The 27,831-nt window shown below is 44.5% G+C and overlaps 1 protein-coding gene across 1 annotated transcript; it reads left to right on the top strand.

Annotated features, from left to right (window-relative positions):
* The first annotated feature begins 875 nt into the window (after positions 1-875).
* Positions 876-26,041, top strand: FAM81B (family with sequence similarity 81 member B). The gene is given in 9 exon segments (XM_065860402.2): positions 876-1,141; positions 5,402-5,645; positions 8,302-8,420; positions 14,589-14,718; positions 17,082-17,188; positions 20,530-20,665; positions 23,283-23,478; positions 25,356-25,447; positions 25,449-26,041. Coding segments are annotated over 9 exon segments (1,326 nt in total). The 3' UTR covers positions 25,485-26,041.
* The last annotated feature ends 1,790 nt before the right edge of the window (positions 26,042-27,831 follow it).

Below are 27,831 nucleotides of genomic sequence, written 5' to 3'. Positions count from 1 at the left end.
CTGACTTTAACTTGGTTTCCTAAAGTTGAAACAGCAGCTATGACTCCAGAAAAGTCTGTTGGGAAATGGTCAGGTTATTTCCTAGAAGCAAAATGTGCCCCCTCCCTCACACTTGTTTTAAACTAAGAACTTTCAATAGTAACAAAAATAAACAAAGAAAATCCAGGAAATACAGTATCCATAAGTATTTGATGCATTTGAATAATTTTTCTCCCTTTGTGCAAAAGTTCCCTGCAAATAACCCTGCATTGTTGTCAGTCTGCTTTTCAGGGAAGTGAAGTTCTTCTGCTTTTACCAATTTTTCAGTTCCTTGGGCATTTCAAACAGATTTGGTGGAATCTCGGTGCTCAAAGTTTTGGATTTCCTTCAAATTTTGAGATAAACAGTACCTGTGTATTGCTGCAGTGTCACTGCTGATCTTCAGTGTGAAGTGAGGGTCATTTTTTTAATATTTTATTGTATTTTATTTTTCCATTCTGTTCCATTCCACTTCATTCCATTCCACTTCATTCCATTCCATTCCATTCCTTTCCATTCCATTCCACTTCTATTCTATTCTATTCTATTCTATTCTATTCTATTCTATTCTATTCTATTCTATTCTATTCTATTCTATTCTATTCTATTCTATTCTATTCTATCCTATCCTATCCTATCCTATCCTATTCTATTCTGTCCTGTCCTGTCCTGTCCTGTCCTGTCCTATCCTATCCTATCCTATCCTATCCCGCCTTCTGACCAGCAGCACACAGAAGCACAGGCGCAGTTTGCAGTTATCCCTGTTGTCTCTGGGCTGGTGGAGCAGATCTGTGTTGCTGGGAGGGAGGGAAGGTCTCAGGGGCACCAGGAGGAGCCAAAGACATCAGGCTGGAAGGATGAGGAAGATCATGGGAAACAAGAACAGGGATGATTTTGTAAGAGGCTGTAAAACTGCAGATTTTAGGAACTGCAGTCTGTTCACAGACTGTTTTAATGTGGGTCTCTTGAATACAAGAGGTTACAGCATCGTCCGTGATGGCCTGCGGCAAGCCCTGGTTTTGCCTCTCCTGAAGAGATTTCCAAAAGAGAGATGTGAACATGCCAGTCAGCTGCACTGGGACCTGCAGAAACCTCTGTACCTCTTTGATGACACTTGTCAAGGGTAGGAGAGAGCCTGGGGCTGTTGTGCAGAGACACCTTCACTGTTCTCCTACGTGATAAAATCACAGAATCCCAGAATGTGAGGGATCGGAAGGGACCTGGGAAAACTTATACAGTGCAATCCCCCCATGGAGCAGGAACACCCAGTTGAGGTTCCACAGGAAGGTGTCCAGGCGGGTTTGAATGTCTGCAGAGAAGGAGACTCCACAACCTCCCTGGGCAGCCTGGGCCAGGCTCTGACACCCTCACCCCCAACAAGTTGCTTCTCCTCTTTCAGTGGAACCTCCTGTGTTCCAGTTTGCACCCATTGCCCCTTGTCCTGTCACTGGGTGTCACCCAGAGGAGCCTGGCTCCATCCTCCTGACACTGCCCCTTTCCATATTGATCCCCAGGAATGAGTCCCCCCTCAGTCTCCTCTTCTCCAGCTCCAGAGCCCCAGCTCCCTCAGCCTTTCCTCACACGGGAGATGCTCCACTCCCTTCAGCATCTTGGTGGCTGCGCTGGACTCTCTGCAGCAGTTCCCTGTCCTTCTGGAGCTGAGGGGCCACAACTGGACACAATATTCCAGGGGTGGTCTCCCCAGGGCAGAGCAGAGGGGCAGGAGAACCTCTCTGACCTACTGACCACCCCCTTCTAACCCACCCCAGGTACCATTGGCCTTCCTGGCCACAAGGGCCCAGTGCTGGCTCATGGTCACCCTGCTGTCCCCAGGACCCGCAGCTCCCTTTCCCCTACACTGCTCTCCAACAGCTCGTTCCCCAAGTTACACTGGAACCTGGGGTTGTTCCTGCCCAGATTCCAGGCTCTATACTTGTCCTTGTATTTCATTACATTTTTCCCTGCCCAACTCTCCAGCCTGTCCAGGTCTCTGGATGGCAGCACAGCTTCCAGTGTCAGCCATTCCTCCGAGTTGGGTGTCATCAGCAAACCTGCTGACGGTGCACTCTGGAATCAGGATGACCCAGATTGCCTTCATCCCTCCCAGCTCTCCTCTTCCTATATGCACCCAGCTCCCATCATCTCTGCTAGCCTCAGTCTTCAGACCCAGACTGTAGATCTGATCTGGCTGATCCCTCTTCTCCACTCCATTTTCTTCTCTCAAGTGCTTGACATGCTTTCTCTTGAACATCCCATTGGCACCTGAGGTCAGAGTTTGGGATGTCTTCTTGGCAATTACTCCTGGCTCTCTAAACCTCATGAGAGCAGCTACTGCACTTTATCCAGGGACCTCTTATTCAATCAGCTTCTTTAATTTCCTAGCAGTATGCCCGCTGGCAACACCTGCATATTTAAGGTCATTAGCATTTATGCTTCAGCATTTTATCTGGAGAATAGAACATCTCACTTGCATTGGTCCTGAGCCACAGAAGACGGCTCTGTCTGCAGAAAGCGTCCTGACATGGGAAGAGCAACTGGTGTGAAGTACTTCTAGGGTATGAAGCTCTTGGAATCTTAAAACCTTCTTGGCTTCACCACTCAGCAGTTAATTATGACTGATAATAATAATTGATGAGTTCATAGCAGTAGATTGCAGGGTTTGCTTATTGCACACACTCAGCTCTTCTGAGGAAGGTTATTAAAAAATCAATGTGGCTTGGACCCCCTAAATAAATGGTAGTTCTACTAAGGCCAAACAAAATCAAACCTAAAATTGTCGTTAAATTAGAAGGCCACGGAGTTTTGTAGCAGAAGTTAATTTCTGTAAATGATGGGTCAAAATCTTTGGGAAATCTCCCAGTGCTGACAGAGGATCAAGAGTGTTTTATCACCCTGATAACGTATATGAGCCTTCAAAGTGATACAAGGTGACAAAGGGTAAAGGGTGATGATAGTCTCAGCCTCATAATGAGGAGGAAGATATTTATGGAGGATGACTCAATGTAGCGATGTCCCACACTCACAGATGTTCACATTTAGAGATGCACCCCAAGCCGATAGCAGCTTGCTTGGGGTCTGACAGGATCATGGGGGTTTCCAGACCGGTGACATGGAAACACTCAGAAGTCCCCCAGGTTTGGGTGCTGGCTCTGACAGGCATCCTACAGGCTCCAGCCTTTCATGAGGTGCTCAAGACAGTCGATGTGACAGCAAAACTTCTTGTTAGCCTGATGAATCACCACTGGTTTCCAGATTTTCATATAGTCAGAGAATCATACAACAACAGAATGGTTTGTGTTGCAGGGCCCTCCCCAGCTCCTCCAGTGCGCCCCCTGCCATGACAGGGACATCTTCACCAGCTCAGGGTGCTCAGAGCCCCGTCCAGCCTGGCCTGGGATGTCTCCAGGGATGGTTCATCCACCACCTCTCTGGGTACCTGGGACAGGCTCTCACCACCCTTGATATTTAGAGCTCTTACCAGGAAAAGATTGAAATTAAGTTTTCAGATGTTGTTGGTCCTTCATGGCTGCCAAAAGTTATGTTTATTTTAAAACCTTAATTGCACGGACAAATGTAAAGTAGCCCCTGGTACAGACAGACATAAACCAGCTGCAGAACATCATTGCAGCCCATATGGCTGTAAAATTTGTTGCAGAGCATCCTCGGGCGCACTTCAGTCATTAAACTGTCATCTTTGCATTTTGTGTATTGATTGAGTAGGGTAGCTGAACTCTCTTCTCATTTCCCTTTAGAAATTTATTTTTACATCAGAACTTTTATTTATAGCAGTCTAAAAGCAGAGATCAAGAGAAAAATGTGTATGAGTTCTTTCTCGAATGACTAACTGGATGTTTTTCATCATCATTAAGCTACAGGATTTAGCTAAACTGTGTGACAAAAGGGTACCTCATATAGCATTGAGATCATAAAATGCCATTCAGGTTAAACTCAGACATAAAACAAACTTCATTTTCTGGATAATATGCAACCCTGAAGTTCTGCAGTAATTAAATCTCTCTCTGGCTTTTTACAAAAAACTAAATGGTGACTCTCGTTTTGCTTGAACTCCAGATTGTGCCTGTCTAAATCGAGCTTCATTCTGTACCTGCCAGCTTCACATCCTCACAACATCCTTCCTCTCTTCTACATTTATACGCAGTCTCACTGAGCGTATCTGAGCCCCTGGCTCATTCCCCTGGGCTTCAGCAGGCGGAGGGGGAGGTGGTAGCTGTAAGAAAACCACTAGGATTTCAGACTTCTTTCCTCTGGGTAGGTGTAAAATAATACAAAGAGAAACCAAACACAAGCCTTGCTGTACTTGGCACGATCTCTTCTGCCGCTCTCACACGGTGCATGTTCCTGCAGGTGCTCTGCACAAGCACCACTTCATCCACCGGGCTGTTTTTGAAGAGTGGTCACTGGCTGTGTCCATTTTTGCCTTTATATAAAGTGAAACAGGAAGAGCTTGAAATGAGGATTGCAATGATGACATACTATGGAAGTACAACAAAGTCTCTGAGAATCAGCCCAGGGCTTCAAGCTGTATGAGTTTTCACTAACAGCTCCAAAAATGCCATTTATGTCACCAAGGCCACTAAGGGGACCGATACCATATCCCAGCATCCCAGGCCATTTGTGCTGCAGGAGCTCTGTGATCCCCAGTCCATCCCTGCTCACGCGGGGTCACGGAGCAGATCACACAGGATCCCAGGGGTTTGAATGGCTCAGAGCAGGAGACTCCACACCCGCTCTGGGCAGCCTGGGCCAGGCTCTGGCACCTCCCAGCACACAAGGTTCTGCTCATGTTCACATGGAGCCTCCTGTGTTTCAGTCTGTGCCCGTTGCCCCTCACCCTGGCGCTGGGCACCACTGAGCAGAGTCTGCTCCACCCTCTGACACCCACCCTGACATATTGATCATTGATCACACCCCTCTCAGCTTCTCTTCTCCACTCAGCAGCCCCAGCTCTCTCAGTGTCTCCTCACACAAAGATGCTCCAGACCCCTCAGCATCTCTGTGTCCCTCCCTGGACTCTCTGCAGTGGTTCCTTGTCCCTCTTGACCTGGGGAGCCCAGCACTGGCCCCAGTTCTGCAGATGGGGCCTCACAGGGCAGAGCAGAGGGGAGGAACAACCTCCCTGACCTGCTGCCCACACTCTTCCTCACACACCCCAGGATATCTGGGATGCCAGTTAGCCCTGAGTTAGAGGTTGTTACTACTCACGGCATGTCAGGGATGCAAAGCATGGAAACTTCAAAACTCCTGGTACAGTGCACAGTCTGGATGGCCATGGCTGAGATTGGCCTCAGTGGGGGCAGGAGACCACCAACACTTGGCTTGATCACCACAACTGGTGTGACACCAAGGGTTTTGGTGTTCACAGGAGAGACCCGTCCCCTCATCCTCAGCCTGGAGACAAGGCTCACCTGCTGGAAGAGCGGTTGTCCAGCCAGGAGAGGACCACGGCTTTTCTTCTCCATCAGGCATTCCAAATCAAAGACGACATCGTCTCCTTCCTGCAGGGAACCAAAGGTTATCAGCACGGGGAGACCGCTGCCCGGCGGCTGCTGGAAAACCACATCCAGACCATCACGAGCATCGTCAAGAAGCTCAGCCAGGACATCGAGGTAACACAAGCCGAGGAGGGGCTCCCTGCCTTGGTGGTGAAGCCCATGGTCCATTCAGTATGAATGTTGGCTTCAGAATTAAAAAACGTGCTCAGCATGACTGCCATGTTTTAGTTAAATTCTGATTTTTCTTGTATAGAGGAATTCGCAGTTCCTTGTGAAAACAGAATGGAAGGGGCCAGGGAAAGCAAAAAAAAAAAAAAAGTAAAATGAAATAAAAATCAGATTAATAAGTTTCGATGGTGTTTTAATTTAAAGATTCAGCTTCTGTTTGCTTTCTATTTTGTTTGAGCACAGGAGATGAGAGTTTAGGGAAAATACGGAGCTAGTTGTATTTTCTTCTAAAGTATAACATCAAAACTCAAGTTTGGGTTAACTTATTAGTTTTCCTGATGCATATATTCTACTACTTTACATAATTTCTGTATGTAAACATAATCAAATATTGCTGAAACTCCTCACAAAGCTCACTGCAGACCGGAATGGAGGTTCAGGTTCAAGTTTCTCTTAAACTGACTGATGATTCTATGCTGGAAATCCATGGGATGCTCTTTTTCTGGCTAAAGACCTTCAATTACTTGCTGTTATTTGTCAGCTTTCTATGTGAAATTTACCAGCACTGCGTGGCTTTTTCTTTTGGACAGAGGTGTAAAGTAGAAAAATGTCACGAAATAGACTTCTCCAGAGATTTGTTTTGTCATTTGAAGCATTAAATGTCTTACAAACGTCACTAAAATCACAACACATTTTGTTTTTCATGTACTTGGAGAAATACTAGATCTTCTGTGCATGTAATCATGGCTCACCTGATATCAATCTGAATAAAAACTAGGTTGTCAGTTTCATACTGATTTTATTTTCAAGATTTTGATACTATGGTGATAAGAAATGCTATAAAATTGTTTACTTATTTTAGGTCCTCCAGGTCCTCTAACTCTACCCAGATCAAGTATGTACAGGACAGTTTTTCTAGAAAAATGCCTATCAGCATCTAAATCTATTACTTTCCCTTGACAGTAAATTAATCTTCTTTAGGTCCAAATCTCAGGTGCGTGTTTTCTATGTGTATTTTTTTTTGTGAAGATTTGGTAAAGGTAGAGCACCGACAGCATGGAAAATGAGACCTGACAGTGAAAGCCATAAAAGAATCAGTGGAGGTTTGGAGAATGGATCTGAAGAGGGATCTGCCAGGAAATGTGACTCATACTCCAAATCGTCCCCAAAGCAGCAGGAAAATCCTTCAAAAAAGCCTGCTTTGGGGAAGATGCTGGGATGCCATTGCCACCAGGAATGAAGCTGATCCTCTGCCAGAGCCAGAAAAATGCCCAGCTGATGAAAAGTGGTTTGTGCCAGGTGGAAAATAACCAGACCCTTGACAAAGACATCATTCGCCATCCCAGAAGAGGATTGCAAATGGCAAGAGGAAAAGCATTGATACTAAAAACCTGAGGGCAGAGGGGTGAAGTGCCTGGTGTCGCCTCTGATGACAACCACGGGATGGCCACGCCTTGGTGGTCCCGTTCTGTGCCTGTGGCACCAGGCTTGCATTGCCAAATAAACTGCCCAAAATACACTCAAGTTCCACAGTACATTCAACCCTTTGAGAACAGTATTTTCTGATGCAGAACAAAAATGCCTGGTATACTCAATATTTCAATTATCAACACTGTGTTTGGAAGGGGCAAGACTATTCAGGAATAACAGCATAAATTACAGATTTTAATTTAACTCCCGTTATTACCGCTTTCTCCACACACCTGTACCCCCCTTTTGATGGATGCCAAAGTGTCTCCTTCGGTGCTCAGGGTTTTTGCATGTGCCACCGCACCTTCCGTGCTTGTGGCCAACGGGAAATGTTTGTCCTGATTTTGTTTGCAGGGACACGAAAATTCCCTGATATTTGTCCTTTTCTGCTTTTTTTTTTTTTTTTAAATTCGCTCAATGGGGAGTATTTCAAAAAAAGTCAATAAAAGCCACTGTATTTTTGTACAAAACCAGTATCTGCATTAAAAAGGGGTAAAAATTTTGACCGGATTAAGGGCCATATAGTGCTGAATTACACTGAAATATCAGCCCCAGACCTCTCCTTTCAGTTTGAGAAGCAAAATCAGGAGATTATTGGAAATTACTCACCCCTTCCGCTCCGCATCTGTAAAAGGTCACGGTGGCTGCACAAGGGCTTCCTAAAGTTAATGCTTGTGACACACTCAGATACCATCGGGATCAGCCACTTCAGAAGAGCCTGCAGGGCAGTTGGTCCTCCCATTTTTAGGTCAGACTTATAATACTGATTCAAAACAACCTTGTGTTATTTATTACGGGCTGCATTCTACTGCAGATGTTTGAGGGGGAGAACAGAATTAATTAACTAGTTTTTGCATTTCTGAAGTTTTCGTGTGCTAGACTTTTTAATATAAAACACATTTTTAAAGGGGAAAAAAATGACATATTATTTATGCAGATATAGATTTTTGAGAAAAATATATGGTTACTTTCTCCAGGAAAGACAATCAGGCTTTTAGACCTTCTGCCATAAATGGTGCTTCGAACTGTATCTTGAAATGTAAAAAACAAACAAACCAACCAAAACCAAACACAAGCAAACAAAACACAAAGCAGAATAAACAGAAGTGCATTAATAGTCTTGTGTTTGCAGGTTTTGGAGAGGCAAATAAGAACAAGGGATGGTGCTGCAGTAGAAACTAATTTTGCGGTTCAAAGTCTGGACCATAAGTACATCCATGGTCTTGGAGACCTCCGTGGAAGAGTGGCAAGGTAAGGGAGGCATTGCACCCTCATTTCCATCCCCACTACTCGATTTATGCAGAGCAGATTCAGAGTGGGCATAAATGTACTTCACACTCATTTTATGATGCCATTTTAGTGCCAAATCTGTGCTGTCACACTCTCCATGTTAGAAAAATTATCAAGCTATGAAAAATTAGCTCTATTTTCTTGTCTAATTCTTTATCATCCACTTAACATTTGGGGGATTTTTTTCTTCTCCAGTCTGTCTGGACTTCAGCTGAAGTTGTTATTTTCTCCTACTGAAACTCTACTGTTGTTTCAATAAAATCTTTACTTCCCCTCTTGGAAATAAGGTCTTTTTGAGCAAACTTGATTTCTTCCTTTGGTGAAATTGTAAATTTTCATTGATACAAGTAATTACGTGTACATAACATAGGTGGACTTCCATGGGGCAACTTGTAACACTAAATATTACAATTCAAAGACAGACAAAGTAAAACTCTGCTACGTAATATCAAGAGACACCATGGATTAATAACTGTCTGAACAGAAACAGCGGGAAATGTAAACATTAAGGAAGAAATCTCCCTGAACGTGTATGTTTCTAATTTTTAATTTTTCCTCCAGAAACCGGTCATATTATTTTTATATAAAACAATGCTATTGACACTTGTGAATAACACAAAAATTGGTCAAGTGAGGACAAGGTGGTAATAAAAAACAGCCAGGAATATTGACAATGGGGGCTGGTTGAAAAGAAAAGTATATAGTTTATAAACACAAAAATAAACTGTTTCAGCACTGAGTGCCCCAAAAAAGTTTGGGGAAGACAGCAGGTAAATAACTTACCATGAGCTCTTGCAATAATAGAGCATCAGGAATGCCAGAAGTATGGACTCGGACAAGAAAGGCAGAGGACCAGAAATTTAGCAAGTTATTTTAGCTGTATGTGTGGCACAGAGACTGATACCAGAATGCTGTACCGCACCCAGAGTCCTCTTCCTGAAAATAAAAACTTGATATAGTGTAAGAAAGAGCCAGGAATGTGATGGTGGGATGAGGAACATTTCTGTCTCAGGGAAGTATACATCTATGTATAGTTTATGGAAAAAAATAAATCCAGAGATGTCTTCATTTTCATGTATAACCAGCAGAGAAAGGAAAAAAAAATCATAGGGTACCAAGGGACTCCTGCAGATAGACCCAAGAATCCAAAGTGGGAAGCTGAAGACAACACATTCAAAACTGGCAGGAAAAAGATGGTTTTAGCACTGTAGCGAGGTAGGAGGTGATCCCACAAGAGCCTACTGATGTTTTGAATTTGGGTTGGCAGACTTTTGGGATGATATGGTTTAGGCAAAACCATAACATTCAATGGGTGAAGTGTCTCACTCCTCTTTTCCCAGTATTTTCCCAGGCGTGATGCTTCCCTTCATCAGCTGCACCAGGACTTGCTCCCATCTTCTGTGCTTGAGCATCTCCCTGGAGCAGAGGAGTGAAAAAACACTTGGGAAAAACAGGAAAGTGGGATAATTGTGGGAAAAAAAATGACCAGTCCAGTTCTACTCACGTCAAGAAAATAACAACCAGAAGAAATAAGAGTTTGAGCACCCGTGGAGGTCCACAACACTTTTTATGGGATCCCAATTCTTCTTCCTTCCTTGTCCATTTTTCAGGTGCGCTGGTTGGCCTTTCTTACAGGTAGAAGGGAGGATCCCAAAACATACAAAACTGCACACAAGAAACTATTGTAAGGACACTAAAGCCATCATCTTATGATGCTGGAAACTAATTCCTTAGACCCCATTTGTGGTTTTTTTTTTTAAGGAGAGAAAGAAGGAAATGGGTTCTCCGAACATCCTGGTAGTGTAGAGCCAGAGCTGGCATTTTAGCAGCATTTCAGCAGCAATGATATGATGCAGTTTTATGCGAATGATTGCCATTAAGCTAAAGCATGGTATAGTTTTATGTAATTCATGAATCATCAGCACTTTCTTGTTTTTCTTGCTGCTGACGTTCCCCTCGGGAAAAGCTGAGCCTTAACCGTGAACCCGCCCCCGGCGTCACGGCTGAGGAGCAAGCCAGAACTGACAGACAGACAGACGGACAGACACACGACCACCATTATAGTGGCGTTCAATATCTGGATTTTCCACATTTCTTTCATCTTAAGTTTTAGGACTTAAAATATTCATGTGTATTAAAGAGAGTGGCTGGAGACAAATGCACATGCTTGTTCATTGAATTAATAGGAATCTTCCAAATACAAACTTGTGGTGGCAGTTTTCCTCTTGACTTGTAGCCTAACCTTAATCCAAGTCTATCTGGGATGAAATGAACCTTAAATGCAGCCACTGCTCTTTCTCACAGGAGATGATTCATCTTCAGTCTGCCATGTGTAACGGATTAATGTGGATTAGCTTTTGTAATTTGTGTCTACTCTCTTACTCTGTCTTTCTCTGTAAAATAGATAGAGACCTCTTGCCAATTACTGAGGCAGTTGTTCATTAATTCTTGGACCTTCTGACTACATTTCTACACCGTGTAAACATTTACGTGCCAAATAATAATTAAAGAAAAGGTAGCCTTCAGCATCTCAGCTATAATGTCATTCCAATTGAATTAACAATACATTTTATTTGTATTCTAACTGTTAATAAGATTTTGCGGGGGCTTGGGAATACGTATTACAGTAATAAGAAATAGGTAATCAGCTGTCAAAAAAGCCATACTTCTGATGAATATGAATTCATTCTCTTCAGCTTCACTGACAGAAGGATAAATAAATGCACAAAAGAATAAACAATCCACTTTACATATATGGTTATATTTTACTTAAATTTTCATGTGAGGATTTTTGTTGCTCGGAGAAAAAGTCCAACACTGATGTGTATCCATGAAGTTCCTTGACCATTCAGAAAATGCAATACTTTGGCAAGGTTAGTAGTCCAGTATATGATATTCCTTGCATGACAAGGATAAAGCTCCTTGAACATATAGCAGGTAGCTGTGTCCCTGTTTCTAAATTAATGCTTTGATTTAACTTTCAGAGGCTTTTATTTCTTTATATATTTTAAATCTATACACAAATCTCATAGGAATATGCTTTCTCTACTATTCCCAGTCCTCTGCACTGCTGGTTGCTCACTCCAGCCTCTGCTTTGTACAACTGGAAAACAAAACCATGATCTCATCAGAAGCTGGTGAATGTCTCCTACGTGAAATATCAAATTAGAGCAAGATTTAATCAAGTATCTCTGTTGTCTCCAATCTGCCAAACAGCAATAACACATTTAACTGCTTTGCACATAATAATGATATTATGTGTAGGGAAAGTGAGATGTGAGCAGGACCAGAGGCTGAAGGCGCATCGGCAGTGCTGAGGGTCTTCGCAAAGCTTGCCACGTCTGCAGGTCCCAGTCTCAGCTCTGGTCCGTCAGGCTACAGCGATTCAGATGTCACATTTACCCCACGCTGCAAGCCTATTCTTGGGTTTATTGGATTCTAACATCAAACCCTCTATTTCTAAGTATTCTCTGTAGAAAATATTCAGGTTTCTTTCTCTTGTAACTGAAGATACACCTTCTTACTGCTATGGGTCTGTTAATTCTCTTTCTCACAGAATCATGGAATAGTTTGTTTGGAGGGAACTTTCCAGCTCCCCAGTGCCCCCTCTGCCATGACAGGGACATCTTCACCAGCTCAGGGTGCTCAGAGCCCGTCCAGCCTGGCCTGGGATGTCTCCAGGGATGGTTCATCCACCACCTCTCTGGTACCTGGGCCAGGCTCTCACCACCCTCAGGACAACAATTCCTTCCTCATGTCCGGCCTGAATCTCCCTCCTTTAGTTTAAACCATCACCCCTTGTCCTGTCACAACAGGCCCTGCTCTAAAGTCTGTCCCATCTTTCTCATGGGCCCCTTTTAAGCACTGAAAGGTGCACTAAGGTGTCCTGGAGCTTCTCCTCTCCAGCTGAACACCCCAGCTCCCTAAGCCTGTCCCCAGCAGAGCTGTTCTCACACTGTGCATGTCTGGTAGAGCCTTGGATTTTCTGCCTTGGGCTTGGATTTTCCTAAGGCAGCCCTGAGCCTCCATCCCCTGGTCTCTTTGAGGAGACCTGGCCTGTGTGCAGGCGCAGCCATTGCCCCGACATCTCCACTGCAGCCTTGTTTCATTTGTGCACATCTATCTCAACATCCCCATCAGCTTTGAGAAGGCATCAACCCCTCACGTTGTCTTCCTGTGTCCTGGGACCATCCACATCCCCAGGACCATGGTACCCCATACCTTCCCCTCACAGAATCCCAGAATGCCAGAATGTGAGGAGTTGGAAGGGCCCTGTGAAGCTCGTCCAGTGCAATCCCCCCATGGAGCAGGAACACCCAGCTGAGGTTCCACAGGAAGGGGTCCAGGCGGGTTTGAATGTCTGCAGAGAAGGAGACTCCACAGCCTCCCTGGGCAGCCTGGGCCAGGCTCTGACACCCTCACCCCAACAAGTTGCTTCTCCTCTTCCAGTGGAACCTCCTGTGTTCCAGTTTGCACCCATTGCCCCTTGTCCTGTCACTGGGTGTCACCCAGAAGAGCCTGGCTCCATCCTCCTGACACTGCCCCTTTCCATATTGATCCCCATGAATGAGTCCCCCCTCAGTCTCCTCTTGTCCAGCTCCAGAGCCCCAGCTCCCTCAGCCTTTCCTCACACGAGAGATGCTCCACTCCCTCCAGCATCTTGGTGGCTGCGCTGGACTCTCTGCAGCAGTTCCCTGTCCTTCTGGAGCTGAGGGGCCACAACTGGACACAATAAACCAGCTCCTGGTTCGTTCTCCATGTTTGCAGCCAGCTCTGGAGCATTCCCCTCCCTCTCCACATCCATGTTCACCTTCTCAGCTATTTTGTAGTTGTTTTCCAAATCAGTGTTTTCTTTTGATCAAAGTTCTGTCCTTTGTACAAAGCCTCTATTACCTGCAGTATTTTTATTTTTTTATATCCTTGATCTACACGCTCCGTAGGTGTATCACAATATCTAAGCATCATCAAGAGATGATGAAAAGCTGGTCTATTTAAACTGTCAAAGCTTCTCTTCAGATCTTTCATCTGTCAACAACACCTGCTTTATCCGGTGGTCGTGCTCTAGAGGATAATTCCTCTGGCATTTTAAAACTTTACCGTTTTCCTCGCTCAACTTCTATTCTGTTATTTTTATTAAATTGTTCACTATTTTGTGACCTTTGGGTACTTTTTTCCCACACTCTCGTTTTAGGTAGTACTGGCACTGGGGCAGGCAGTTATTCCTGCATAACAGCCTGAAGGGTCAGTGCAAGAGGGGAAATCTGTGTCTCCCTGGTTGTGATATGTATAATATTATATGCCTATTTACTTATACACTGAAGAAAATATTCTTGCTTATGTTAAAAAATATATATTTTTCAATATATGGACATGCATACATATACACTATACATACAAAATATGTGTTTGTGTATATGTATCTACACATGAAAGACAGGGGTTGAAACAGCCATTTATTCTACCTGGAAAGGGTGGCTGGTTGCATGGTACTCAGTCCCTGGACTGCTCAATTAATGCCACCGCTCTCACATCATTCATTTGTCCATTTTAAATGTGATGAGATATTTTGGTGAACGCAACTGAAAGAGTCTAAATAGCAAACGGCAAACGCTCCTTACAAAACAACGAATTTTTTGGCTCTAAAAGGGATGTTCCCCAACATCTGCGTCCAGCCCGCGGGGGCTGCAGATTGGGGTGGTTGTGTCTCTCTGGGTCAGCATCCAAAATCTGGGTGCCCAGAGTGAAGATCACGCTCTCGATTTACACTTCAGATTTAATTTAAACTATTTTATTGAGACTGGCTAGTGGGAAATCAGGGGAACTCAGTCGGGTAGGGTGAGCTGTGGGCATGACAAGGGGCTTTGCAGTTCGAGCAGCCCACAGGCGTCACAGCGCAGAACATTGCCTATGGCTGATCCTTCCTCATCACTTCCAGCAGCATTTTAATGGGCAGTAACATCTGGAAGCAGACTGGGGATCAGGGTGGTTGTCTCTGCCTATTTGCTACTCCCCAGGATGGTCCTGGGGGTCTGGATTTGATCCAGCAGCAGCACACGGAGACCAGCATCTGTCCTCAGCCACCCTCCAGCATCCCCCTCAGGGGCTCTCCTGTCTCTGGTTTGGCTGCAGATGCGAGGCAAGCATTGCGAAGCTGTCGGGAGACATCAGTGTTATCAGGCACGAGGCCCAGAAGACTGAGAAAGAGATTTATGGCCTTCACTCTGCACTCAAAAACTGTGTTAGCGATTTTGAGAAGAAGGTGAGTAGAGAAGCCTACAGTACAATACCTGGTGAGTGGTGACTATGCATCTGTCTATCTATCTGTCTGTCTATCTCTCTCTCTCTCTATCTGTCTGTCTATATCTATCTATGTATCCATCTATCCATCCACCTATCTGTCTTCCTTTCCTAATTGCTGAGCAATTTCAAAGGTTGATACGGTATTTAACAGTGTATCATGACATCTATTAAAAAACATATCATGGAATGGTATTGGCATTTATACTAGATGTAAGGTAATAACAGATAAGGAAAATATTCCAGGGTTTGGAGATCCTCACATCGTAAATGGCTGATTACACTTTCCCAGTATCATTTATGAGTTCATTGAACTCATAAGATCATGACTCTGGTTCAGGCACATCTGGAAGTTCCAGTTCACAGGATCATAGAATACCAGGCAAGAAGGGACCACGAGGATCATCTGGTTCAACCTTTCTTGGCAAAAGAAAAGCTGCAGTTGCAGGGATTTTGGAGCTAAAGAAGGCTATATCTAAATCTTCTGGGTTTTCTTTATATATATTATACTCTGGTACTAAATATAATCTCATTATCACATTTTGACTGCAACCCTGCTGCAGAAGGCACAGTGCCAGCCGTCATGTACCTTGCCTAGCCAAGGTCATCTTCTCCAAGGAAAAATTATGCATGACAGAACTTGAAGATATCTTACCTGGAATTCTGCTAGAAGACACTGCTTGGGCATCTGTCTCCTTGAATGCATCTCTGACGCATCGGGAGCCCGCAGCTTTGCGCCTGCACACCAGCTGTGATGTGCCAAGTCAGATGTTTGCAGATGATGGGCCAGCAGCTCAGGGCCCTGGTTTGCCAGACCTTCTGAGGGATGAAATCACAGCTCTTAGACGGGATGTTTCCAGCTTTTCCGGCCTACATGGACTGGTGCAGTCAGGGCAAGGAGGAGAACAGACACGTGTCCATCCCTGCAGGACATGGGGTTCTTGGCTTCACTACATGAGTCCTCCTTGTTCTCTGAATCCCGTGTGAGGGCACTGAGCCCACAGGTCAGGTTGCTGAATCACAGGATCACAGAATAGTTTGGGTTGGAAGGCACTTTCAAAGGTCATCTGGTCCAGCCTCTACCATGAGCATCTTCTCTTCCCCTCTCCCCAGCAATGAACGTTCCCCTGGAGAGGACATCTCCAGCCGCAGAACTGTGGGAGAGCACCAGGTACCTGGGACACCCCACAGCTCAGAGACTGAGGATCTGCACGGAGCCAAGGTTGTACATTCCAGCCTGGACATGGCACGGGAGGTGGAAGCTTTGAACAGGTGCACCAGGTGACATCTTGGTGCTGCAACCACCGAAGAATTTGGTGAGAGATCGGCCATGAGCCGCCATGTGAAGAAGCCAACGGTGCCCTGGGCTGCATCCCCAGCCCCGTGGGCAGCAGGTTTGGGGGATCCTGCCCCTCTGCTCCGCTCTGGTGAGACCCCCCTGCAGTGCTGGTCCAGCTCGGGGTCCTCAGCACAGGACACACATGGAGCTGCTGAGAGGGGCCAGAGGAGCCCCAGGAATGACTGAGGCTGGAACAGCTCTGCTGGGGACAGGTGAGAGAGCTGGGGTGTTCAGCTGGAGAAGAGAAGCTCCAGGACACCTCAGTGCACCTTTCAGTGCTTAAAAGGGGCCCATGAGAAAGATGGGACAGACTTTAGAGCAGGGCCTGTTGTGACAGGACAAGGGTGATGGTTTAAACTAAAGGAGGGAGATCCAGGCCGGACATGAGGAAGGAATTGTTGTCCTGAGGGTGGTGAGAGCCTGGCCCAGGTACCCAGAGAGGTGGTGGCTGAACCATCCCTGGAGACATCCCAGGCCAGGCTGGATGGGCTCTGAGCACCCTGAGCTGGTGAAGATGTCCCTGTCATGGCAGGGGGGCTGGGGAGCTGGGGAGGGCCCTCCAACACAAACTCCTGTGATTCTGTGATTCTCTTCACGCTTCTTGGGATCCTACAAGGTGCTGGACAGTCAACATTTTGCAGCTTGTCTGTGCTTTCAGGGATTCATCCTGTGGTTCTGGACACCCCTGGGCAGGTTTAAATGGTGCCCTGTGTCTTGTTCAATTATAAAGCTCATACCTTGCCTGTGCATGGAACAGCAAAGCCTGCATCAACAAAGCCTTTGAGTCCAGCAGGTCTTGGTGACTCTGAGCTCAATCTTCAGGTTTACTGCATGAAATTATTTGGGAGAAAATTTCATTTTTGTGTAGCTGTACGTTGATAGCTGGTTTTTTGTGTTGTTTTCCATGCTTGCAATCATAATGTGTATTTAAATATAAGTGCTCACAGTGTGGCTCATAAAGGCATTCTCTGTTGAATTCTCATTAGGCAATGCAGCTATTAGGCAGGATAGAGGCTTCCAACTCCGATCAAAGCTTGACTTTAAAGACAGTCCAGGGAGATCAACATCACGAATTGCAGCTTCTGGATTTCAAGTAGGTGATGGAGGGTTTTTCATTATGATAATTCACCCTGAATGCTTTAGTGTGATGAACAGGTTGCCATGAAACAGCAAAACAAACCTGATAATTAGCATCCATTCAAAACACTAAGAGAAGGTTAATGAAAATCTATGCCATAAAATAATGAAAATACATAATGAAAGTATATTGTCTTGTGAGCTAATTGTTAAAATGAGGCGCTAAATGCCACCCTGTGAGAAGAAAGGTATGATACCAATTAACTTTTTATACTTAAATGAAAGGCATGAAATACAATATGCTGTTTACCATTATAATTGGGACTAATTGGTGACTTGCCTAATGTGCAGAACAAGACATTTTCTTTATGTACTTGCACTCTGCCCATTTACGAGACCACCATGGTGCTGGTGATGAAGAAACTTGGGCACGAGGTGAAAGCAGCTGCAGAGCCTCATGTGCCCATAGATTTGTGATTAGTTTCTTGCTTCTGCAATGTAATTTTCCTGTTCTAGCTACAAAAGTACTTTCAGGGTACCATTTTAATCTTGATGAGTTTTAGAGAGGGAAGGATGAAATGAACAAAAGTATCTGGCATCCATATTCAGAACAATGCAAAACAGCCCAGCCTAGCAGAGGCAGCACAAATAATTTAAAATGTAATTATAATAATCCTGCAATAACAATATTTCAAAGGCAATAGTTGCCCTCTTTAAAATGGTGAAGTAGTTGAATAAAGATTTATCTTAATAAGGATTCTATCTGAATTGTGTTCAGAGGTAAAGAAAGGCTAGAACTTTAAACAGCAGAAAGTTCTCATCAAGAGAACAGGAAAAGAAATAGGGGTGAATAGGGAAATAACAGCGATGAACTAAAACTGGGAAAAAGGAAGAACAGGGAGACGGAGAGCAGTGAGCAGTGGAGATTGAGATGATACGAAAGGCACAAGAAATGGAACCAAAACAAGAGGGGAGGGAAAATGGAACAGTGCCAGAAAAGACAGAAATTTGAAAACTGAATTAAAGTAAATGCTGAGTTTCTCAAAAGTTAATGAGACCTGACTGAAATTGCCATCAGAAATAGGAAGCCTGAGGAGAGGTGGCTTTCAAGACACTGAGATGTGCTGCCGTTTTCTATCCAACATAAAACCCAAAATTCTTATTTACTAAATGTGCACATTTTATTCCTGTTAATATAAAATTTGATGAAAACAGCATGCCCTTTGGGGAATGTCTGTCTCCTTTTATATTGCTCCTTTAAAAGCCTACCAGGTTTATGTATTCCTTTTATAGAGCTGAAGTAAAATTTAACTTGTGGAACAGACTGAGGCTTCCACATAAATCTTGACACATTTAAAGCCCTGAGTTAACTTTTCAGCTGTGTGGGTTCCAGTCATCTCTGACCGCAACATGAAACTTGAATTGTAAATGTACGAACTGATATTGTTACTGAAAACTGGATGGATTTTAAACATATTTCAGGATTTCATGAGAATTGTGCCTTGCTCAGAAATTGGGCACTTCGCAGAGGGGTGGGTGCTTATCCCTCCGGCTGGTGAGGGTGGAATAGCTGCATTCAACTGCACAAAGCCAATTCAATTGCCAATCGGTCTATTTTCACATACGAAAATTTATTGTAGTTTGCTTTTATTAAATATCCACAGCTGTCCCCTTATTAATATTTCAGGGCTTTGCTGGACTAAAGACCGTGGCAAATCATCTGCCCCAAAGGAAGTTTCACACAGAGTAAAACATGGAACTGATTTGTTATCAGTAAGAAATTATATTGTAATTATAACTGTTATGTATTATTAATACTGATAATAATGATTGTACTATTAAAAATCATCCTGCCACTACCAGGAGTGTCCCTCGGGAGTTGTGTCCCAGCCCCTGCCTCAGTTTGTGGGTTTTTCACCCTTAATACGCAATTGTCATAATTTTATCAGAACCACACAAGCTGTGTAACCTCACGTAACTGCTGGTGTGGCTCATCACATTTTCAGTATTCACTAAACGACCTTTTTAAACGTCGTGCTAATTATTTCTGTAGTTCTTCCCATTCATCCCAAACCAGACTTGGACTGGTTGCCAGGTCTTTTCTAAGTTGCCCAAATGCAGTCTCACACAATTTATTTTTAGGTTTAAGTATTTCCCCCTTTTCCAACTTTGGAGAAATTGGAGCAAAGTCAAATTCCAGCTGCCAGCTACACGAGGTTTGGTTTTGAACTAAAATGAGTGAGAGCGATAAGCCGACCTAACAGGCTACTTGTATAGAAGATCTTGAAACAACATTCTTTATAGCAAACTGCAACAACATATCACTTAGAGAGATTTTGCTATAGTTAATTTATTCTTTAACCACATTTACAGCAACTGCTGCTGGAAATTATCACTTCATTAGACTGACACAAAGCTGTCGCTAATCACTGCGTATAAAAGATGCTTTCACTCCAACACCCTTTAGAAAAGTGATATTAAATATTAGAAGTGCTCCAAGCATTAAGTTCAGTTTTAAAATCTTGCTCTTCACCTGTTGCTTTGTACCCTGAGGCGCAAGCAAATTTAAAGTAATCATTGTTTTAATGAAAGCACATGTTAGAAATTAATACAATTACATGAACATTTTTCATTACACTCTTCCAGTCAGGTCATCTATTAGCATGAGTATTTACATGCATGACCACAGCTTGGACCTATGTTCACATCTTGTGAAGTTCACGTGGTAAATTACCCGTTGCAGGATAAGAAAAGCAAAACCTAAACCACATAGTTCCCTTTAACTCAATGTTCTTCAGATTTTCCTGCAGATTTGAGCGGAGCCAAGTTTGTTCGCCACCCTTGCCCGCGGTTCCCATCTCATCTCCTCTGGGTGCTGTTGATCTGTTCGCTTTGGCTCAGCTTTCACATTTCCATCCAACTGATGCCTCAGAGACAACTGTGCATTCTCCTTTTGTTTGCAATCTTTTAGTTATAATTTATTATTTTTTTTAATCCTTACAGATAAAACCACAAGCGATTTTGCTGCTTTCCCCGATGTCCAGCAGCGCAGTCAATATTCAATGAGATATTGTGCTTTTTTAATCAACTTCAAACAGAGTTAATTCAAATAGGAAATTAACACTTTTCAGCCCTCAGATATTTTCTTAGTGTAGACCGCACTGCAGAAATCACATTTTGGCACGTAGGTGCAAACTTCAAGGTAAGGATTAGTGAAATAATTGAGCTTAGGGCTTGTTGGGAAACTACTCGGGAAATTTGGAGTAATTTAAACATTTTACTCAAGTGACTCAGGACTCCTCCATAAAACTGACTAAGCTGTAGTCTTGTTACTAAAAAAAATAATGCTAATTTTAGGTTGACAAGTATTCTGAGTGACTTCAGGGATCAGATACAGACTCATCGGAAGTGGACGGAAGCGCAGTTGACGCGGTCTGAAGAAGACCAAGCCCAGCGCAGGCACCAGCTGCTGAACCTGGTGAAGGAGCGACTGGTAAGACCTTCCAGGACACCAGACCAGGGCACATCACCTCCATCCCAGCAGGTGCCAAATCACGCACACAAAACCCCGAGATCTAACACAAAACCAGGTGCGAGCCAGCAAAATGATGAGTTATGGAAATCACATAATCGTAGATTAATTTATTTTGGAAGGGTTCAACCTCTCGCTTAACCAGGACCAACAGCAAAGTCAGGGCTTGGGTGTCGTGGTTGAGACGGACAAACGACATAGACCAAGTTCTTCCAGGATGAAAGTAGTAGATGCCATTTATTGCCACAAGTGCTTTTTTATACAGTTTTACCAATTTATGTGTCTCTTCACTATTGGTTACAAGTTACAGCAGTAACATCTCATTGGCTATTTTTGCTATCATCAATGTTACTCTTTTACTCCCTTCCCTCTCAGTACATCCTTAGCATCTCCAGATACTCCTTTATTTCCATCTTTCTCATGGGTAGGCCTTCATATCTTCAAGGCTAATTTCGGTTCCCATGCCCTCCGTCAGGGAATCCACGGACCCACCGTAGTCCCACACTTGGGTCTCACCTGAGCGATTTTTGTTTCTGAGGATGTAGATCTCACAACACCCTGGGCATCCCGGGAAATAAAATTTTCCCTGATTGTAGCACCGCTTCACATCTGATGTACAACAGTGACATTATCTTGTCCCAAAGGGCTCACCGGTGCCACCACTGAACACCACCCAGTTTCATCCATTGATAAACTCAGAAAACAAAGGGACCGCCTGTGCAAATTCTGTGTGGTTTCAAACACAGACCAGCCCTCACCACCCTGTGGTCAGTGCGTTAAAACGTGTTGTTTCGGTTCCACAGCAGCAGTTAGCGCTTGGCACAGGACCAACACCTTCTAATTAATTCCTTCACGGCTTTTAAAGCTTTTCCTGCTTTGTTGTGTGCAGCTCATTCCACTTCAGCCTTCAAAAGCGATTGAAACGCCATCACCTTGTCTTAGTGCTGCTGATCAAACACCAGATTCAGACGTTTGGAACTAGAATGCTCTTGAGCTTTAATCTCCATTTATCCAGCCTGACGATGACCTCTTGTACTCAAACATCCAACACGTAGTGCAGCCAGGAAGATACCAAAACCATCAGCCGCTATCTCAAAGCTGCTGTTCAAATTCCTTTCCTCCACTAACAGTTTTTGTGAGTATTTTGCAGAAAACACACCAATATATGCAGCTACTCTTCCCCAGGGGACACTGCTGTGCCAAAAAATGCAGCATTACCAGGAGCTAAAGCTTTCAAAGGCTTCTTAAATAGATTGAGTAAGGTGTGCATTTGTTTTTCATGTATGCATACACATACAGAGAGCGTGCATGGTGGTCCTCTGGATGTCATCTTGGTGGAAGCTCAGCTCAGCTCCTGGGTGCTGAAGGAAACTTCAGCATGAATGTTGGAGAAAAGCAGCTGGGGATGAGCTTAAATCTGTATCAGGAGTGCACTTGTCCAGCCACCTGCACTACACGGCAACATTTGCAAAGTCAGAGCATGTTCCACCACCTCATTAGACTCTGTTTAGGTTCAGACAGCTCTGCCAGGTTTGCAAACACCTTCCTTGGGAGGCAGAGCCACTGCCTGGGGCCCATAGGTCTCCCTTGGGCTGCAAAGGCTAAAGAAGGTTGGATGATTTTCATAGAATCACAGATGGTCTGGGCTTGAGGGACCTCCCCAGTCCCCCTGCCATGACAGGGACATCTTCACCAGCTCAGGGTGCTCAGAGCCCGTCCAGCCTGGCCTGGGATGTCTCCAGGGATGGTTCATCCACCACCTCTCTGGGTACCTGGGCCAGGCTCTCACCACCCTCAGGACAACAATTCCTTCCTCATGTCCGGCCTGAATCTCCCTCCTTTAGTTTAAACCATCACCCCTTGTCCTGTCACAACAGGCCCTGTTCTAAAGTCTGTCCCACCTTTCTCATGGGCCACTTTTAAGTGCGGAAAGGCCACAATATGTTCTCTCCAGAGCTTCTCTTCTCCAGCTGAACAGCCCCAATTTTGACCATATTGATCAGATTTGACCAGACTGATGGTCAAATAAGAGTTGACCAGAGGACTCGGTGAAACCTGAAGACCAAGGAAGGGGTGGGCAGGTGCTCAGCTCAGGTCTGAGCAGGAGCATTTGCCTCCAAGAGCTGTGCTGAGCTCAGAAGAGAGAGAGCACTGTTGGACCACCTGTTAGGACAGCTCTTACCAGGCTCAGCCTCACCCATGCCAGCAGTTAAGCTGAGTTTACACCACCGCGTTGCACCCCTTAGGTCGGGAAGCTTGGGCTTGAATGGGCACGCAAAGGCAACCTGAAACGGGTTGTCAGAGTTCCCAGTCTCGTGTGACAAATCACTGGATTTAAATGAATAAACAAATAAAATAACAATTTTGAAAGTATCTTTGTCCCAGCCCAGGCCCAGTTTCCCGGTTTAATTGGTTGGTTGTGGAAGGGAGGACAGACACATCCCCTGGGGTACCAGACCTCCCCTGCATTTATTCAGTCAGGCATGGGATTAGGAGTCAAGGCGGATCAAACACCAGATTGGCAGGAGGCAGGTTAATGTGGGCATATATAAAGTGTCCCTGTGTTATGTATTTAAAGGAAAGAACAGAAAAAAGAGTAGAAGAAAAGCTCCTACTTCTGTCGCTGAAGCTAGAACAAATGGATAAACCACAGAAATACGAGAAGCAGAAGAACCAGATGAAAAGCGATGAAAAAAACCTGCAGGCAAGAATCACCAGATTTGAAAGACAGATCTGGAAGGAGCTTGAGGAGATCCAAAACGAATACAGATCAGGTGAGGAGGGTCTTTTAAAATAAATTTCTACCGCAACTTACTGCTGCAGAAAACACTTTCCAGTAAAGACAGAAAGACATTGAAATGACTATTTCTCTCCCCCAAACCCCGTTTGCAGGTGTGTAAGGGTTAGCCTGCTTGTCTTTGCAAACAGCCTGCATTAGATTTTCCTTCCTAGGAATCTAAGGTAGGATCATTTGAAAGCCAATTTCAGAACCTGTTTTCCTGATGTTTTAGAGTATTTCTCCTGTTAGGAGGTCACTAACCTTCACTGGGAGGCACAGGTCGTTCCGTTCTGCACAGATCCTGCCGCTGTGATAGTGCTTGGTGGTTTTGTGCCATTTCCATCCTTCACTCCCCATTCTCAACCAGCAGTAGTTGCAGAAAGAGTCATCTGGATGAGCTACAGCTGCCCGGCACACACTGACGTGGTGGGAGTGAGATGGGAAGCAGTCGGGTAACATCGCTGAACACACGGCAGCTGCTTCTTACGGGGACGGTCACATCAATGTAGCTCACAGAGCATGAACTACATTACATTACCCATTTGAGATGATCCGACTTTCAGCAGCGATTAGAAAAGCTTTCACCTGGCACCGAGCACAAGGAAGATTTTGCCCACTGTAACCCACCCTTCGTCACTCAAACCTAATTTGTCAAAACAGCCTCCACTTGCGGCTGGTAATGGACACATCAAAAAAACAAGAATCACTCAGCCCTCTCTCCAGGGGAACAGATGGCTGAAAGTCGTTACCCAAGGGATTCACATCTTACATGTTCTCACTTCAAACTCAAGCATCTGGTTCTCGTCTTCCAAGCCGTCTGTGATCGAGGACCCCAGTTCTTTACTTCAGCTCCAACTCCTTCGTGATCCGCAGCCCACCTGCTCCCAGGCAAACCAAGCTCTAAATAGCTCAGGTCTTCGTGCAGTTTGACAAGGGAATTCTTGGCTGTCTCCAAGACCATCTGAGTGAGCACAAGAGAGCATCTCAGGGAAAGCTGCAGCTAAGAAAAGCCAGAATTAAAGATTCCGATGCTGAGAGAGTTCTTAGCTCCGAATTCCTGCTTGCAGAAATAGGCAACAGAAGAGATCCATTTATAACGAACTTTGGCCATGTACATGTTCAAACCGAAGTCCAGGGATTTCTCTTTGCCATCGCAGACCCCTGGTAGGGGCTGTCCCCAAAAAGGGGAAAGAGGGAGCCTCTGGGCCACGTGTGTTTCAGCACAGATTGGCATCTTGGAAATCTGAGACGTGCCCAGAACTCACAAAATTCTAAGCACTATGCAGTGTTTTGGTTGAATATTAAGTGAAGAAGTGACAAATTTAATCTATATTAAACAACCATTCCAAAAAGAAAAAACATGTCATCATTTGCCACGTTACAATGAGCACTTTCAGAGGGAAAAGAAAAAGATAGAGGAAGAGAATGAATTAATCAATCCACTGAGAGGCTAATCAGTTAACTTCTATGTGACATGCTGGACGATTGTGAAGAGCTACTGTAACAGCTAGGTAACAGCAGCTCACAATTCTACTTTTCCAGTCTTCAAAGCCAGCAACAGCTTTGGTTTTAAAGACAAACAGCATTTTCTTTACTCCACATCACAAATCTGGTGTCAACTGCAGTCTACTGCTATGCGTAATTATGTGTTATATATTGTCCAATGTATGGGAAGATAGGATTCCTATAGCAAGGAGCTTGCAACCCAAGCTGCTAATGCATGCCTATGGCATTCAGTGAAATGATGAAAAAAGGTACATTTAATGTACTTTGTATTTATCACGAGTCAGAAACCTTTGCAAAGGAAAAGAAGGGTCTTTTAATGTATTGAAAACAACCACTACCTAATTAATTGTTCCTATTTTCTACCAGGATTCCAAGCCCTTCAGGAGTCTCTGGAGCTGCTTAAACAAATACAAAACACAAAGCTGAAACTTGAAAAAAAGAAGATTCAGAAAGACATGAAAAAGATACAATGAAAGTGACCTCCCAGAAGAGTGAACACCAAGAACGAGCCTTCTCAGCTCTTGCAGGTGCTCTCCGGTGAGAAGCAGCATTGGGTTAAAGAAAGGAGTCTTTAAACACACCTGATTGTGTTCTCCCGTCCCTGAAGGATGTTATTGCTATTTATGATACTGTGCAGCCACAAAAATAACAGCTCTGTTGACACCAACAGTCATTTTTCACACCAATTTTACTACAGAATACTTCACCACAGAAGTTAAAGGACCGACTTAAAAATCTACAAGTGATTTAATACAAAAGTATTCATATTATTTTAAGGGCTTTAAGAAGATCAGCACTTAGTTGTTAAGTGTGGTTAGCCCAGTCCTGCCATAAGCTACGCTGGTTTTAGCTTGGTGTAACTGTTGAGATCAGGTCTAGTAAATTCTTGCAGATGCACATGAGGTGTATGTCATAATAGTATGATGAAAAATGGTATAAAATATTTACTGATGTGTGATTTGGACCTACTGCAAGTCACTGAATCATTAGAAGTAGCTAATAAATTTGGTAGAGGTGACAAAAAGCTAGTTAACTATTAGCAGATGCATTACTAAGGAGGTTTATTTCTTGTCTTCTCTGTTTGACTAAATAAAAGTGTTGATTTGCATTAGAACACTAAATAACATATCAGACACTGTGGGTTTTGTTTTGCTTCAACAAACAAGAAGACCAATCAAGAAATAAGGAGGAAAACCCTGGGGGTAGGGCAGTAGACTCATAGTTTTCCCAACAGAAGCTAATATGAGTACTTTAGCAGGGAGATCGAAAAAGGAAGTGACAATGCAATTGCAACAGAAACCTGAATTTTTACAGTACATTTGTTTTCCACAAAGTCCAAGTTTAAGAGGGCTCAGAGAATCCTCCTCCAATAATCCCTACCTCAACCTGCTGTGCTCCTTGCTCTTCAGCTCTTCAGAGAAGCAGGTTTCCCAAGCCATGGATTGCAGGTGGCTTTTCCGAGAACCGGACCCAAGCATTGTGAAACCGAGTCGACGCGGTCAGCAGGGAACGCTGCCGCAGCAATTAATCACCTCGCTCCTGCAGGCAGAAACTTGGGCAGGTTTAGATGTAAAAAGCTCTAGAAGTCAGTCAGGTCTTGTAAAAGATGAAGAACAGCCATCGAAGTCGCAGACAACCCTTCTGTGATTTGTCCATGGCCAGACCCTTCAGAGCTGAGCTCATTGGGAAGGGTTCCTGGCCTCACACTCGTTTTTGGGTCAAATCTGTGCTCACCACATTCCCTACAAGCAGCTGGAAATCAGCAACACTGAATTCCCGACATTGTGCAGCAGTTTCTGAATCTGTATTTTGGTCTCACTGTGTGTTTTGTTCATCACAGGGTGCTCTGCCTTCACTGTAGACTAAAAGTCGTAGGATCATAGAATTATTTTGGTTGGAGAAGACTTTTAAGATCATCAAGTCCAACCGTTCCCCACCCCTGTCACTGCCCCATGTCCTGAGAACCTCATTTCTGTCTGTCCAACCCTCCAGGGATGGTGACTCCAGCACTGCCCCGGGCAGCCCATTAGCGCAGTCACAGTGAGACATTTGGGGTTGAGGGTGGTCTCACAAACTGTCTCTCTGGCTCCTACTGGGAACTCGTGCCATTTCTTGCCCATGTCCATGGCTGCTGGTGGAGCAGCAGGTAGTGCAGCTTGTGGATGTGCCTCCACACCTGGGATGTCGCAGTTCTCACTGTGCTGAGCAACAGCAAAAAGGTGAAATAGAAGGTTATTGATGAGTGAGTTTCTAAAAGCACATGGTGTCAGAAAAATATGAAAACAACCCTGGAAAACCTTCAGAGTACAACACTGAACAGGGAAAGGACAGAGGTATTGCTGCACATTTCCTGTCTATCTGCTTATGCATGTATGTATCCATCCATCCATCCATCCATCCATCCATCCATCCATCCATTCATCTACACATCCATCCATCCATCCATCCATCCGTCCATCCATTCATCTACGCATCCATCCATCCATCCGTCCGTCCGTCCGTCCATCCATCTACACATCCATCCATCCATCCATCCATCCATCCATCCATCCATCCATCCATCCATCCATCTGTCCATCCATCCATCTGTCCATCCATCTATCCACACATCCATCCATCCGTCCATCCGTCTGTCCATCCGTCCGTTCATCCATCCGTCCATCCATCCACACGTCCATCCATCCATCCATCCATCCATCCATCCATCCATCCATCCGTCCATCCGTCTGTCCGTCCGTCCGTCCGTTCATCCATCCACACATCCATCCATCCATCCATCCCTCCATCTATCCATCCATCCATCCATCCATCCATCCATCCATCCCTCCATCTATCCATCCAT

This window comes from Patagioenas fasciata, chromosome Z, assembly GCF_037038585.1.
Source record: "Patagioenas fasciata isolate bPatFas1 chromosome Z, bPatFas1.hap1, whole genome shotgun sequence".
NCBI classification, from domain to species: domain Eukaryota; kingdom Metazoa; phylum Chordata; class Aves; order Columbiformes; family Columbidae; genus Patagioenas; species Patagioenas fasciata.
This window is presented reverse-complemented; position numbering and strand designations above follow the sequence as displayed.